Here is a 15604-nt window from a genome sequence, read left to right as displayed (position 1 = left end):
GCGTTGTGTGTTAACCTCACTGGATCCTCACAACAGCACTGGGAGGGGGAGGCAGGCAGAGGTGAAGTGACCTGACCAGGATTGCATGCCTAGAGGCACCCAAGGCCAGACGTGAACTCAGGTCTTTCTGACACCAAGCCTGGTGCGCTGTCCACTGATGATTTGCCCAGGACCATATTGCCAGCATGTGCCACATGGGCAGCTCTTGAACCCAAGTGCCAAGCACTCTGGCCAATGGGTCTCTCGTGTCCCATCTGAGGGTGTAGGGTATGTCAACAGGGACACCTGTCACTGCACCCTTGGACTCACCACTACACATGTGGTACCTGGGTCTCCCCTCTACATCCAGGGAAAATCTGCATCATACTTAGGAGTGCCCTCCATTCCCTCCCAGACCACACATGGTCCCTTCCGGCCAAGCTCCCCGCCTAACCTGCTGTGGAAACAATGCAAAGTGTGGGGGTGGGGGGGAGCATCTTCACACCTGGGATCATCAGGTGCCAGGTGTGACTGGCCAGTACCTGCTGTGAGGGGGTGGAGAGAGCAGCCACCAGCTTGGCCACAATAGGCTTCACTTTGGGATCGCTCTTGTCCAGATGCTTGGCCAGGGAGCCCATCAGGATCACCACACTCTGCCGGACAGCATCGTAGCTGGCATCATTGGGGGCATCCTTCAGAAACTCTTCGAACACAGGCAACAAGGAGTTGACATTGTCCTGGAGAGCCAAGAACCCCAGAGGTCACTGCACATTTGCCTATCTTGGGCTAAGCCCTTTAAGAGTCTGGGACAATGGCAGCCTCTGCTGTGGGGGTCCAGCTTGACCCACAGGCCACGACGCTCCTAGGAATTAGGACAAAAGCTCTACTGCCTGGTAAAATTTTTCAGATAAACAAAGAGGTCGGCACCAGACAACAGCCTCACCCCAAGTTTTGGGAAAAGAATAGATTCCTTGTCTGGCACATGGGGCTTCCCTGGCAACACAGTGCCAACCTTTAGCCAAACACTGTGCCAGATTTATCTTTCCGACCTTCCTTCTTCTCCCCACCTTGGTGGCAAGGGAAGACAGCTGCCCATCTTTCCCTCTGCCCCTCAAGGATGGTGTCCAAGTGCCTGCTCCCGCCAACACCCCCCTCCTCACCTTGCCATGGGTATTGAGTGTTGCAAGAGCAGCATCCAGCATGCACTTGCGGACATCAGGGCTGCGGTCGTTGAGGGCGTCAGGAACAAAGAACTGGAAGAGTGGCTTCACCTGGGAGCTGTCCAAATACTGCGAGAGCTTGTTCAGGGCTAAGGCCAGGCCGCATCTGGGGTCAAGAAAGGGCCAACAAAGGCAGCCTCTAGATGAAGTACAAGGAGAGTGCCCTACCCCCACCCCACCTCAAGGCACTCTGCCTCAGAACCCCCGGCCAGGGACCGAACGGGGGCACCAGCGTCTGATCCACATCTCCTGTCCTAGCTACTGCTGTAAACAGGTGAGGTCACTGCTATGCCTCAGTTTCTCCACATGTAAAGTAGACAGAGTATTGCTTCTCCTTCCCCCTCGCTTTAGAAATACGCCGTACAAATAAAAGGAAGGACCAAACACAGGCGACAAGGTCTTTTAGAAGTGAGGATGCTGCTAATATGGTCATTGAGGTAAAGTGGGGCCAGGTCAGTTCCTCAGGGGAATAAGCCCCTTCCCAACTCTCCAAGTAATGCCCAAAGAGGATACGGTGCAGATGACACTGGCTCTGGGTCATTGAAAAGCAGCACTGCCCCCTCCCCCCACCCCTAACTCCCTCACTCCCCCCAAACCCCTCACAGGCCAGGGCCATGCCTCATCAGTTCTGGCAGCACTGAGGTCACCAAATACCTGGCTTCCCACTGATCTGGAGGAGATTCTGAGATCACTCGTCCCAGGGCATCCAGAATTGGGGGTGGCCTCTGTAAGAGATCATCCAGTCACAGAGACTTACCAAATCAAGTCAGCAAATTCCACCAGCCCCTCCCAAGGACTAAGAAACAAGAAATCCATCGCATTGGCACCACCATTCACTCTATGGCAGACAAAGACTGAGGCCCGCATCTCCCTAGATCATTCGCAGTCATTCATGTCAAGATAAGAAGGAGACGGCAAGTAAACATGCTGCCTATGGTCTATGATGACATTCTGTCCAGTTCACTCACATAGAGCTTTTCCTGGTAGATCTCCATGAGCTTCCCCATGACTTCGGCAGCCTGCCTTGGATATTGTGCCACAGCTTGGGAAAGGGCCTCGGCCCCCGCCTGCCGAACTGCAGCCTCGTGATAGATCACGTCGTCAATCAGTAGAGAGCAGAGGTTAGGCTGAAGTTCCAAGTTCATGGCCTCCCAAAGCCTCCAAGAAATTAACACACGAGGAATTAGACACAACCTCCCTCATATCCTGCTCCCTCCTGCTCCCACCGGGGCCCTGCTCCCCAAACACAAGCACAAGCCACACGTCCAAGGGTAAATAAAGTCAGGAGGTTTGGGACGTAGCACGGAAGCACTCCCTAATCTTGGTTTTTAAAAGAGACAAGAAGCTTGCCCCCCTGGCTGGCCAGCACCAACTCTCACCTCTCAGCCAGTTTGCGTATCTCCTCCTCGTTGTCAAACTTGACCACCCAGAGTCTGCGAAGAAGATTCAGGCCATTCTTCTCATCGCTGTCAGGGGTTGGCAGCACCATCTGGAGCTCCCCCAGCCCCTAGGATGAGCACCAAAATCAGCCTTTACCCAGGAGGGAGGTACAGCGCCAACCAGAAGGAAGCAGGGGCTGGAGACAGAGTCTTCAGCAACCCCAAATCAACAAGTCTGTTTATCTTTTAGTCCAAGGCTCTCACAAAGCCACCAGCAGCAGTAGCAACAGCCACTCCTTTAGTCAAAGGAGGAGAATGACCTCACCAAAGGGAAGGACGCACATACTGGGGTGGAAAGGGTGCTGGGCAAGGAGTGAAGGGCTCAGCTCTGCTACTTATTTTCTGTGAGATTTTGGGTGGGTCATTTCCCTTCTCCAGGGCTCAGTCTCCCTATCTATAAAGTGGGGGCAAGAAGGCAGTTACTTCTCAGGATTGTTGGGATCCCTGGAGAGCACATGCATAAATGGCTCTGTGGGCATTTTTAAAGCCCTGTCCACATGCTTGCTCTCATTATGATGATCCAATGTGACAGGGCCCAGGATGAACCAGTCTGGTTCCCACTTGAAGGTCACACACAACCACAAATAAGTGGAGGGAATTGCCATGAGGCCCAGGGGTAACTGAGCTTCCTCAGATCTCCCCTGGAGTCTCAGGATGGGAGGCCACACTGAGCTAAGGGAAGGGGGCAGCTAACACCTACACACCTGGAGGGCTGTGTCCCGCACACTGGAGCACGGGGACCGCAAGGCCTGGAGCAGCACGTCCACCTCTTCCTGTTCCGCAAAAGCACAGCCGTCATCCCCGCTGCTGCTGGCGCACAAGGCCTTCAGCGTGTCTGCAGCCAGACCCTAGAAAGAGCAGGAATTCACAGGATCACTGCACGTACCAGGACCCTGTGAGGCTAAAGCCCCTCCCCCCAGCAAATAGGACCAATATCCCAGAAAAGCCCCTTCTGTCTCCAGGCCCATAGGCCAGGGAAGTGGACAGGGAGAGCCAAAAGTCCTCCAAGGTCATTCCACAAAGGGCTCACAGACTAAACCAACAAAACCAACCAAGCCAGAAACTGGCAGCTCAGACAGCTGAGCCCCGGAGGCAGCCAGGACAGGGAGAGCAGGCGTACCTGCAGGCGGGGAGAGCCGGTCCCAATCACTGCCGTCAGAAGCCGCAGCATATCCGTTCGAGGCAGCAACTCAGGTCCATTCTAGGAAGGAATGCCAGGCCATGACTTGGGTACTTAGGTTTTGAAAGAAACTAGGGGTCAAGGACCGACAGCGCCCTATGGCCCACTGTAGCTGCTACAGATGCCAACATGCACATTAAGAACATCAACCCCAATGGAGAACAGGCCCATCCACACCAAACTGGTCCAAGTATTTATTTATGGGGATTAAGAATGCATATTTGGAATTTTTCTCTTAAAAATCTTGCTTTCTGGGTGGCTGTCAAGGAATAATGCCATGCGTCTGTTGAAGGGGACCAAGGGCGGTGTTCATGACCAAGCTTGATTCTTAAACCCATCGATGCTTGATTGGCTGAATAAGACTGAACTGGAACCAAAGTTCATTAAGTAAATCAGTCACAAATTCATTTGGGGCAGAATGGTGGAAGTCCTGGTCAGACTGAGAAAGAATAGGGGTCTGCTGGGGTCAGCAAGCTGCCACCACCAAAGAGGCCGACAGACTGGCCCCTAGCAGAGGTGCCCTGGGCTACTCTCTCTCCTGCTGTCCTCACCTCATCCACCCACAGGGCCTGATTACTTGAAGAGGGGGATGACCTCAGCTGAGCATGGACAGTAAGGATCTGCAGGATCTGGACCATGAGCTTTTCATCATCTTCGCTACGGCTGGGGGTCTCAGTCAGCACCATCTTCAGGAAAGGAAAGACCAAGGAAAAGGCTGGGGCGGATAAGGGGGAAGCATCTGCAAAGAAGTGAGAGGAAGCCACAATGGACCGACCAGTGGCCAGAACACGCCCTGAGCATCCCCTCTACCCCTACAGGACCCAGGGAAAGCAGAGGGGCAGAGGGAGGCCTGCCTGACAAGCCCCTACTCTTCCCAGCTTTTGGACCCAATGAAGTGAGTGACAGCAGCACTCACAGTGGGAGACCCTGTTCTCTTCAAGATGGAGGCTGAGGCAGTAAAGGGACCAGAAGGAGCCTAGGCAACTAGCCAGACAGAAGCCTAGGAAGGAAACTGGGATACCATGTGCATCCTTCCTTGGTGCTCTGGCAGACAAGACCCGAGCCTTCCAGGTAACAATCAGTCAGCAAGAGCTGGCTCAGGGCAAGGCTCCTCCCCCTACCTGGCTCTCCCTTGCCTGTCTTGGCAGGGATCGTGTGGGTGTGTAAGAGGTTCACAGCCCGCTGGGTGGCAGCAGAAAGTTCCTCCTGGCACCATGACTTGTCCAGGACACACTCTGGTCTCAGCAGACGCAGAGTCACGTGGCTCACCAAGGTACCTGGAGAGGATGGCAGAGACCCAGGGTCAACAGGCCTGGAAAGGCATCAACAGACACATGGGCAGACCAGGCTGGCAAGAGAGAACCAGACTCTGCACCTCCATGACGAGAATAATCCTTGAAGTCCAGCCATCATCATCCCAACCTCACTGGGGAGCACGGGTCACACTCGCCATTTCAAAGATAAGGAAACAGACCCCAAAGCCCCCCAGCTCCAAGACCCCTTCTTGCCCTTCCACAAAGTCAGGCGGCTCCTGGGGCTGCTGGCACAGAAACTCAAGAGTTAAAAAACTGCCCAGAGACCACTTAGTCCAAATCACTACCCAAAAAAATCCTCATTCTAACATACTCCAGTGGTTGTCCAGTTTGGGTGGACAATCTCCAAAGCAGGGGAGCCGAGACCTCTCGGGTTTAGTGCTTTGTAACTTCCCCCACTGGCCCTGGTTCTGTGCTCAGGAGCCAAACAAGCACAATCCCTCCTTGGCAGGGTGGCATCCCACCACTGGAAGAGAGCTAACAGGTACCATCCCTTTGTCCTCCAGCTCAGCATCCCTGCTTCCTTCCACCAGCCCTCCTCTTTCACCACACTGACCACCCTGTTCTGGACACTCTCCACCTCATGGCCTCCTATAATCACTGTTCCTGAATCTTCTCTGGCTGAAGTCCAGGACACTCTCCACACAGCCCAAGGTCACATTCCTTTATTAGGCTCCCAGAAACATCACTTTGTGGACTCACCCTGAGCATACAGACCCCCAAATCCTCCCGTCTTTCTCAGAACACCTGCTAATCATGGCCCCCATCCCTTTTGCCCTTGTGAACTGAGTCATCAAGAGTATGACCTTATGAGAGTCAATCCAGTGCTCCAGTCCAGCAGGACCCTTCTGGCTCCTGATTCCATGGCCAGGCCACTCCTCCCACTTTTAAGGCACCCACAAACCTGATCCCCACAGAGGTTCAGCCTACTCCACAGTTAATACTGAGATCCAACACCCCCCAATCAAACAGCAAGTCAGAACCTCCCTGGCCTGATATAGCCCCCACGATGCACTGGACTGTCCTCTCTAGCCCTCCATTACTGACTGGCTTATCTGGAAAAGACCATGCCCCAAATGCTGGCCCTGGTCCTCCAGAGCCAGTCTCACAGACCTCCCTTCAGCACTGCCTCTCCCGCCTGGCACTCACGGCCCTTCACAGATTAGTCCCAACCCATTCTTCCAGCCTTTCTTCAAATCTCCCCTTTCATGAGCCTCCTATTCCAGCCCAAGTAGGCCACTGGCTAGCCTCTGAACCGGACACTCCACATCTCCCACCTCCAGATGCCTGCACATGCCAGCCCCCATGCCTGGAGTGCCCTCCCTTTCTCCTTTTTTCTCTCTTCTCTTGTCTTCCTCTACAGCTCATTCCTGTGGATTTTCAAGCCTCAATCCGACATGCACTATACTGACACATGGACATGCTATATCTGCCACTCCTTACATTCAGGAACTGATACTTAAAAACACGTGCTAATTTTTCATTTTAAATGTGAAGCCACCCACTGCTGTGAAGCCCCAGATCTGGGACCCGAAAACTAATTAAACCCTGGCTCTGGAGACTTACAACGACTCCACAGTGTGACCCTGGACATTCCCCCTCACCTCTCATCTATACGAAGGAACTGCTCTAAATGACTCTGCAGAGTTCCAGATCCCTTCTCTAACAACCCCCTAGCTCACACCTGCTGTCACGTGACCAAGCAGCTACCCCTGCACCAAGCCAAGAGCCCCGGGGACCCACATAGGCAGACACTAACCCAAAGTCTTCAGCCTTGGGGGCATGACAGAGCCGGCCAAGGACAGGAAAGGGTCCCTGACCCTCGGAGCAGCCAACGGGGACCTCAACAACGGCAGGAACGAGCGCACCAGGACAGGGACATACTGGGTCAGCCCCGGCGGGTTCCTGCTCACAACGGTGTCCAGAAGCCCCAGGGCAGCCTCCAGCGAGCCATCAAGCTGCAAGGAAAGCACCAAGATGAGTGTCCCAGCCCCACTTGGGGAAGGCCTCCTGGCCAGCAGTGCTGCCCGGGCCGCTTCCCTCACCTCCTGCAGCCGCCTCCGAATCTGCGCCTCCTTGTCCAGCTGAGCCCGCACCATTTCCTTCTGTTTGCTGGTCAGCTGGACCTCATCCTTAATACCCTTCTTCTTCTTTATCTCCTAGAAAAGAGGACCAGGCTCTCACCCCCCAAGGAACCTCCCTCTGAGAAACTGAGAAGAGGAAGCCAGCCTCAACCCCGCAGACGAGCCCAAGCACCACTTGCCCTCCCAAGCACGTGGGCTGACCACTTGGTCCACAGCTCCACAAGGCCCATTTTCCATCTCCTTCATCTCAGTGGGATTGCGATCCCGGCCCCTCCAACCCTGAGGGAAGCTTGGATGAGCCCTTTCATCCTCCTCCTGATAGCACAGCCAGGAAGGAGACATGCTGAGACCCCCAAGCTACAGCCGCTTCCCCATTGGGGCAAGGCTGTCCTGCTGACCTCCTTCAACTCCAGCTCGATGATCTGCTCCTTGAAGGAGTAGGCCTTGTTCTCTCGCTTCATGTTAGCCTTTTTTGTGCTGTCCTGCTGGGCACTAGAAATACCAGAAAGGGAGGAGCAAGAGGTCAGCCCGGTCTGACAAGCCAGAGCCTTGCACCAGGTGCGTGCAAGGAGCCAGAAAGACAAGACAAGAGGTAACTTATCCCTGCTCAAGAGAGGCCTACACTCAGCTGCAAAAAGTCATTCAAAGAGAGGATGGGGTCCTGAAGAAAAGGGAGGATGCCCCAAGACAGGAGGGAGGTCACGGACTCCACAAAAACATGGAGGCGAAAGACCCCATGAAGAGGAAGACAGGGTGGGAGGACACAGGATGTCCACAGTGTCTCACCTAGGAATCACAGACTTATCATAGAGCTCTCCAGCTGGTGTTTTCATGATGGCAAACTCCTCCCTGGTCACCTGGCTCAGGGCAGGGTTCTGCACCGTGGCTGTGATGGCGCTGATCAGCTTTGGGAGGACACGATGAGGAGACAGGACAGAGAGGGCACCCATCGCATTCATGGACGACTGACAAGGCACAGAAACAGAATCAGGGCTCACGGGGAACTGGCCTCTGGGAACTCCCACACGCCATGCTGCCTTCCCACTCCCCTAAAGCAGCTTCTTCCACCATTCACAAGTTCCCCACGCATTGCCCCCCCCACTCCCAGGGCACCCTCCTCTCCTCAGGCTTCTTACTCCAATAATGATCACACACACACCAAGGACAAAGTGCAGAAATACAAAGACAAAATGAAATCAATGCAGCATGTAGAAAGAGAAGTAGGAAGTGATGGGGGAGGGGGCAGAAATGCAAGAACCAAGAGGGAGAGCCAGACCAAGAGATAAAGAAGGCAGGGAGGGAAAAGGAGACGGACACAGAGACAGGGAGAGAAAGGAAGAGGAGGAGACAGAGAGACACAGGGAGAGGGAGAAGTGAGCAGAGATGACTCCTGAGCAGAGCTTTGGAGGAAGTTCAAGCACGGGGGCATGAAGGGGAAGGCTATACAACGTGCCCAGCTGAGGAACACTTGGTTATCCTAGATCTACAAACAGCCCCTCGAGGTTTTATGGGCAGGGCAGAGAGACGTGGAGAGACTTCCGTCTTAGTAAGCTCATTTGGATGCCTGTGTGGAAGATGGATGCCCGGAAGAGGGATGGAAGCCAGAACTCAGGAGATGACTGTGTGAGGGAAGAGCAGGGGTTGGACAGGACGGAGAGGAAGAAGGAAGAGGTCAGCAGAGTCCCTCAAACATGGCCAAGATGTCTGCTTAGCACAAGAATCACAAGAGAGGACAAGGGAAAGGGAGATGCCAAGGGTGGCTTTGAGATCGGAGACCTGGGCAACCAATTCCAAGGATGGTGGTGCCCTCTGCAGAAACAGGGAAATTTGGTTCAGAGGAAAAGATCCACGAACTCTCTTCTGGACTTATTAAGGGGGAGATATCATGGCAGAGACATGAGAGTTCAGGAGAGAGACAAGGGCTGGACAGAGACATGGGGACTCTCTGATGCAGGGACAGACTCATCTCCCTGGATCAAAGCAGTTCAACTGCTCAGACAAAATATGAGCCAATTACCTGGTTCAAGGGTGTCTGAGTGGTGATTCGGGGAAGAATCTGATCCAGGTGTTTCGTGATAAAATCTGTGGGGTCAATCTTCATCTTCACCAGGAGAACTGGCCAGAGCCCAGACTGAACTGCAACTGAGGGGTAGAAGAAATGTGATCTGAATCCTCCTCCTGACATGTCCTCTTGGAGAGGCCAGCTAATCCTCACTTTCCCCATACAGCCAAGGAGACCTAGACCTCCCCTGTGCCAGCCCTCCTCCCACCAGCCACAGACCTATGGAAGGATGATGGCTGACAATCAGCATCTCTTGGGCCAGTCTCTCTGTCTCTGCAGTGTCAGCCTCGAGCCCTGGCACCCCTGAGATCACACATAGGACTTCCTGAAGGATGCGAGGCGGTATGTAGGCCTTTCCCTGCTCAGACAACTCGCCTGACTCATTCACCAAAGATTCCGGGGGCAACACCTGGGAAGACAGCCCATATCACCAGGAAGGTACATAACAAAGGCTCAAAGGAAAGACTTAATCATGTCCACTCCCTCAACAGAGCTAGTCCCGCTCAGCCTTTTCTCCAGTACCCTGGCAGGGGTTCTTACTGACTGCGGACTTCCTGCCCTGCATCCCCTAGGCTAGTAGAGGGGTCTGCAGGGAGGAAACACCTGTGACTCTGTGTCTATAAACCTTCCAGGCTAAAGGAAAAGGAGCAAAGCCAAGGGTCAGGCCAGCAAACTGAACCCATTCCAGGTGTGCAGCAGGCCCTGTGAGGGTCCTCCAGGGGCCTGCCGGTGGGTCCAAGAACCTACTCTGCTGCAATGCTCCACATGCCCCTTGTGCTTCCCAATTCAAAGAGCTACTCTGCAAAGGCTCTTCTCACTGGGATACAGTGCAGCACAAATATATGGGTCCCATTAAAGAGGAAGACAGGACCTGGGATTTCATTAGGGCACTACTTAAATGATAAGTTACTCACAGAGAACACTGGGAAGAGAGGAGAAGGGAAACTGAGGAGAGGAGAGAATAAAGAATCTAAAGCAACTGGGGAAAAAACTATCTTGGACTCCACAAAACACTAGCCTCAGAGTCCCAAAATCTGAATTCAAACCTCTGCTCTGAGGCTGCCTGGCCTCAAAGCCTCAGTTTCCTCATCTGCAAAATGGAGATGTCACACTACCTGCCCCAAGGGTGCTGTGAGGAAAACCTTTGGTGATTCTTAGGAATACCACACCCAAACTAGTCATTAAACAACTATTACCCAAACCAGCTCCAGGGAAGAGCGACATCTTAGGAGCCCAAAGCCCACAATGTTCCCAGTTCAGATCTTCTCACCCTGTGAGAGCTGAGTACAGTTTTCAGCTCATCAAGCAGCCCATGGGCCAATGTGTAGCCTCCCAGAGAGGACAGGAGCTTCCGGACCGTCTGCTGGGCCTGCCTCCTCACGTGCCAGTTTCGGCTCAGGAGCACGGCCACAAGTGCCCGGTGATACTGTCTGCAAACACAGGGACAGTGACTGAGGAAGGCCCTCAGGGCCTTCCCACAGAGCCCTCCCAGATGAGCTGTACATACTGGACTTTGCTGCCAGGGAGTCGATGAGCATGGTCCAAGAGCAGCCTCTCGGTCAACTGCAAGACGGTGCACATAGCTGCAAGAGACAAGACGGGGACCAGTGAGCAACAAGCAGGGCTGGCCCAGCCGTCAGAAGCAATTCTGAAGAACCATTTCCCTAATTACTAATTATTAGCCCAAACAGTTCAGGAAACCTTGATTTTTCACAAATAACAATATTTAAAGTGCGATTCTTTCTGCACAGAACTAAACCAACAGTTTATCTCCCGCTGGGAACTCAGTCTGCCACCAATCAGCCAAAGCTTTTCAGTTCCCTGTTAAAACACAAGAAAACCTTCTCAACAGCACCAATTAACCAATCAGTTGTAATTACAGCCAATCTAACAGCTTCATTATTTTCTTGTCTCTACAAATCTCCCAGCTTCTCCCACACACTTCCTGGGCTCCACAGGAGCCAGGCATGCTCCCAGCACACCTGTCCTTGCCTACTTGGGCCAAGTGTGCCAATGTGCTTCTTGGAGGACAGCCCCAAGATGGAGAGTCAGTGGCCTGGGTTCAAGTTACGGCTGTGACCTTGGACAACACCAGCCTCCTTTCGGGACCTAAGCTTCCTCCTCTATATAATGAGGTCCCTTCCTGTCCTGAACTTGCAACCCCAGGATTTCACTTCTAGCAATCTGTGAGAATCTGCTTGCTGAGCTGAGAGCAAGGGCTCTTAAGCTTGAGGGGCGCAAATTTGGGTTTTTTAAATGTTTTGATAAGTGAAATTCAACTGAATGGCTTCCTTGGTAATCCTATGCCTTTGAAGCATGATTCTGAGCAGGGGGCCCTCGGTGGTCAAGGACAGAGAAAAGACAAAGTGTCCCCAAGCCAGCAGAAGGATTAGGACACAGAAAGACCCATTTGGCTGCTCCAAGCCCTCTGAGTCTGGCTGATGCCTTCACAAACTCACCATCCTCTGAAGCCAACATCAGGAATTTCTCTGAGGTGAAAAGCTGTTTCTTCTCATCTACTATCAGCTGCCAGAAATTGTTCAACTTGGCCTCTGCAAGGAAAAGGAGCCTGCACATGATGGGGCAGCACACCAGGCACCCCTTACCCCAAAGCAGCCCCTGTCCCAGCCTATAGCCACCCAACTGTTCACTTTGGCATTCTTGGTGCTTATTCAGGAAAACTCTAACACAAACAACTCTCTATGCCTAATTCCCAAGTGGTAAAGATGCTCCCCAATCTCAATAATTGACAGGCTCCTTCAGTGGGAATGGGTCCCAATGTGCAGAGCAGACCAGGACTGAGGGGACCAAGAGAGGTGAGAGCTGAGCAGCACAAAGGAACCAGAGCAGAAAGGTATGAGAAGGGAAGGTTCGACACTGCTGCCACTAAAGGTAGGGAGAAGTCTGTCTTGGACATGCTACCCCATGTGGCTCTCTCTTCCATTTACTGAAGATCATCCACACCTGGCCTCACAAAGGAGCCACGCTGGCTCACTATTTTCCCAACACACAGCTCAGGATGCAGACATCCGCATCATGAACTGAAAAATCCCAACAGCCACTTCCATGTGACTGATGAAGGGCCTGGCAACTAATGTAAGAAAAAGCTGATCTAGAAAAGGAAGGGCACAAAGCTCCATGGAGACATTTCTGCTGCCCGGTGCTGCCTGCAGGGCTCTTCCCCACTGAGACTGAGTGACTTCTCCTCTGCCCAGCCCAAGAGGGGAAGGGATCCTAGTGGTCCTCTGCTCACACAAGCTTCCACATGTTGTGACCCCAACCACAAACTCCATGCTCCAATGAGCCCAGGAAGGCTGGCACCCTTACCGGCTTGGGTATCAATCACAGACAGTCTACAGATCAGCAAAGCTGCAGCAACCCCTTCTGTTACTATGGAAACCTGAGTGCTCTGGGATGCTGCCTTTTCTACAGTCTGGATCAGCAGGGGAAGAAAGTCAATTGCTTGTAGGAGTGTGTCACCTGTAGAACAGGAAAAGACCCTCAGAAGCCATGACCCCAAGGGGCATTACTAACCCTAAATTACTTTTTAAAAAATCCTCCGCACAACAAAGGAAAACGTGCACTGGCCAACCAGATCTCAATCTCAGACATGAAGACCAAAGCTGGACCATCCTCTGTGGGACCCTGAGCCAGTGTTTCACTGAATTAATCCAGAGCAGGAAGAGGTGCAGGTGAAGGCTATTTCTCAAACTGAGGCTGCTGCTGCTGTTTCCCCCTCAGCCTCATCCCCTTCTACCCCTTTGACGTACACACCCTGATTATCTGTCCACAAGATTCATGGCCCTCCACTCACTGGATGAGTTCTTCCTGGGGCCTTCATTCCCCTGTAGGACCCATTCCTGACTCCCAAACCTTGTGCCTTTATGCCTCCCCCCAACCCAGATTTTTAGCTTCTTTTGAGTGTCTTCTCCAACAAATTTTAAGTTCCCTGAGGGCAGTAACCATATTTCTTTTGCTGGTACTTGTATCCCAGGCACTGAGCACAGTGCCTGGCGCTGACAGTGAGTGCTCAGCAAATGCTCGTTTCCCTTCTTTTGTCCTTGTGCCACTGAAACACACCTGCAAGACTGGTTTCCATTCAGTCTAAGACACTGATCTAAGCAGAGAAGTGGAGGTAGCCATGGAACAGAGGATGTGCTCGCTCCCAAGTGCCTAGTGCTGCAGAGATCAAAAAGAACCCCTCTACTGCATGGGCCCTTGACTCAGAGCAGAGGCTTATGGGCAGAAACAAAAATACAAACTAGTCAACACACTTGACAAGGAGGCCTGCCGACATCTTCAATAAGAGATTTGGAACAATTCAGTGGCCTTGGTGTATGCTCAGAATCATGACTCAATTGTTCTCATGGTGCCCAGAGGAGGTAGGCAATGAAAACTCCTTCATCCTCACTTTATCCAGGGCAGCACAGAGATCGAGAAGCTAAGAAGACTATCCCCTGCATCTGACTCCAATTCCAAAGCTTTTCCCACTAAGCCTTCCTACCTTCTTTTTCTTTAGGGGAAAAAAATGGATAAAGGCTCTTCATTATTCTCCACTAACACAGTCTTTCTCTCCATGTTCCAGATGGAATATGTGTTCGTCCTTCATTGCCAAAGAAGACCACGCCATCAGAGAAATGATGACATGACTTGCACTTGACTTTTTTTTGACGGAGGGAGGGCTGTGCAGGTCACCAGCCTCACTTCTCCTCCAGAACCATCTGAACCCAGTGACCAGATATTCATCAGGATGACTGGAGATGACCCAGGATGAGGCAATTGGGGTTAAGTGACTTGCCCAAGGTCACACAGCTAGTGAGTGTCAAGTGTCTGAGGTAAGATTTGAACTTAGGCCCTCCTGACTCCTGCTCTATCCACAGCACCACTCAGCTGCCCCTCTCCAGATGGAATACTTGGGGCACAAAGAGATATTTCCCCCAAAGGCACCAGTCTTCTTTGTCAGTGCTCTCTGACATCTGCCAAGGATCTGGGAACCCAACAGGGTGGACATTACACAGTCTGTCAGACACCACCGAGATGCTGGCTGGTTCTGCAGAGCTGCGTTTTTGGCCTTTTTTATTTTGTTACGAGGCATAGCTCACTAGGTAAAGTGGGGAAGTGATACATACAGAAACTGAAGTGACGTAAAAACACAGGATTATAATAAAATGCACTTAAGAAGAGACTACATTTTCCTCATCAACAATCATCAGAAGCCTTAAACTATGACAAAGGGAGATCACACACGGGGGCAGGAGGAAGCTACGGAAACAAGCTCGGAGAAGTTTCTTTATGTTATTTGAAATGTTCATTCAAAAGTTAAAAAAAACCCAAACCTTCTCTATTCACATGAAAGTCTCCACTCCTCTTGCCTGCGATGACCAAGTTTGTATCCAATTATTTAATACCTGCTGGCATATCCATACCAGAATAGGTGGTCATCCCAACACAGACTATTTTTTTTTAATAACAAGTCCAAAATGAAGGATGACTCCCCAAACTAAAGCATCTTTGACCTAAGAATCATTAAGACTTGATAATCAGAGAGGGAAGTCTGTGGTCTCTTTCTAGCTCCTTGAGCTAACATTCAGGTTCTGGCTGCACCAGACTTCTAAGTGAGGAGGTATGGACACCTGCCCTTCAGGGTGGCCAATTTCTGAGTTTTCCAAGTCTGGCCAGAAGTGAAATAGTAACAGGTCTCTGAAGCTGGCCACAGGAGACAAATAGGTTCCAGACCTCTTGTGCATGCCCCCTCTGGTGGCAGAGCTCTAGATCCCCTGCTGGATGAGGTCGACTCACCTCGGAAGGAGATGAGCATGCACTGCAGGTAAGCATGTCTCACAGCAGAGGTGGACGTCTTCAAGCTGAAGGCCTTCTTCAGCCACTCAATGACCTTCTTGGGCACTTCGGTGGTGAAGCGGTTACACCAAAGAGCAAGAGTGGAGACAGCATGGACCAAGGTGCCTTCATGAACTGGCAAAGTAGGAAGGGGCCGGTCAGTGGAAATATGAACAACCCAAACCAACCAGGTCATAGCAAGCTAAGCAAGGAGTGGTATGTGTGGACAAAGGGAAGCTGGGACATTCACTCCCTGAAGAGACAAGACACACAGGAAAGGAAGCTCTCCACATGGATTCTCATGCCCCCAGTCAAAGAAAAGTCTTCAGAGCTCCCGGGCCCAGCCCCTCCTTGGCACCAGTCAATTCAGGATAGGCTCTCACCTTCTTGTTGGAAGAAAGGAATGAAGAGCTCGGCTACGGTTCCACTCAGGGCTTGGCTGGAGAGCCCAGAGACCACGTGGTGACTGAAGCTCCCAATCCCTAGAGG

The 15604-nt window shown here is 52.2% G+C and overlaps 1 protein-coding gene across 1 annotated transcript in view; it reads right to left on the bottom strand.

The window, feature by feature from the left end:
* GCN1 (GCN1 activator of EIF2AK4) overlaps positions 1–15604 on the bottom strand; it is a 58118-nt gene that overhangs the window by 25115 nt on the left and 17399 nt on the right. Inside the window, exons 13-33 of the mRNA XM_072600277.1 lie at positions 15499–15597; positions 15077–15250; positions 12605–12757; positions 11737–11829; positions 10785–10860; positions 10548–10707; positions 9497–9686; positions 9233–9357; positions 8002–8180; positions 7614–7707; positions 7177–7290; positions 6891–7089; positions 4940–5095; positions 4370–4557; positions 3759–3839; positions 3343–3486; positions 2579–2706; positions 2168–2357; positions 1854–1924; positions 1140–1305; positions 522–716 (exon numbers count right to left, since the gene is read on the bottom strand). Coding sequence (XP_072456378.1) covers positions 522–716; positions 1140–1305; positions 1854–1924; positions 2168–2357; positions 2579–2706; positions 3343–3486; positions 3759–3839; positions 4370–4557; positions 4940–5095; positions 6891–7089; positions 7177–7290; positions 7614–7707; positions 8002–8180; positions 9233–9357; positions 9497–9686; positions 10548–10707; positions 10785–10860; positions 11737–11829; positions 12605–12757; positions 15077–15250; positions 15499–15597 — 2975 coding nt within the window. The remainder of the gene's footprint in view (positions 1–521; positions 717–1139; positions 1306–1853; positions 1925–2167; positions 2358–2578; positions 2707–3342; positions 3487–3758; positions 3840–4369; positions 4558–4939; positions 5096–6890; positions 7090–7176; positions 7291–7613; positions 7708–8001; positions 8181–9232; positions 9358–9496; positions 9687–10547; positions 10708–10784; positions 10861–11736; positions 11830–12604; positions 12758–15076; positions 15251–15498; positions 15598–15604) is intronic.

This window comes from Notamacropus eugenii, chromosome 4, assembly GCF_028372415.1.
Source record: "Notamacropus eugenii isolate mMacEug1 chromosome 4, mMacEug1.pri_v2, whole genome shotgun sequence".
Taxonomy (NCBI): domain Eukaryota; kingdom Metazoa; phylum Chordata; class Mammalia; order Diprotodontia; family Macropodidae; genus Notamacropus; species Notamacropus eugenii.
This window is presented reverse-complemented; position numbering and strand designations above follow the sequence as displayed.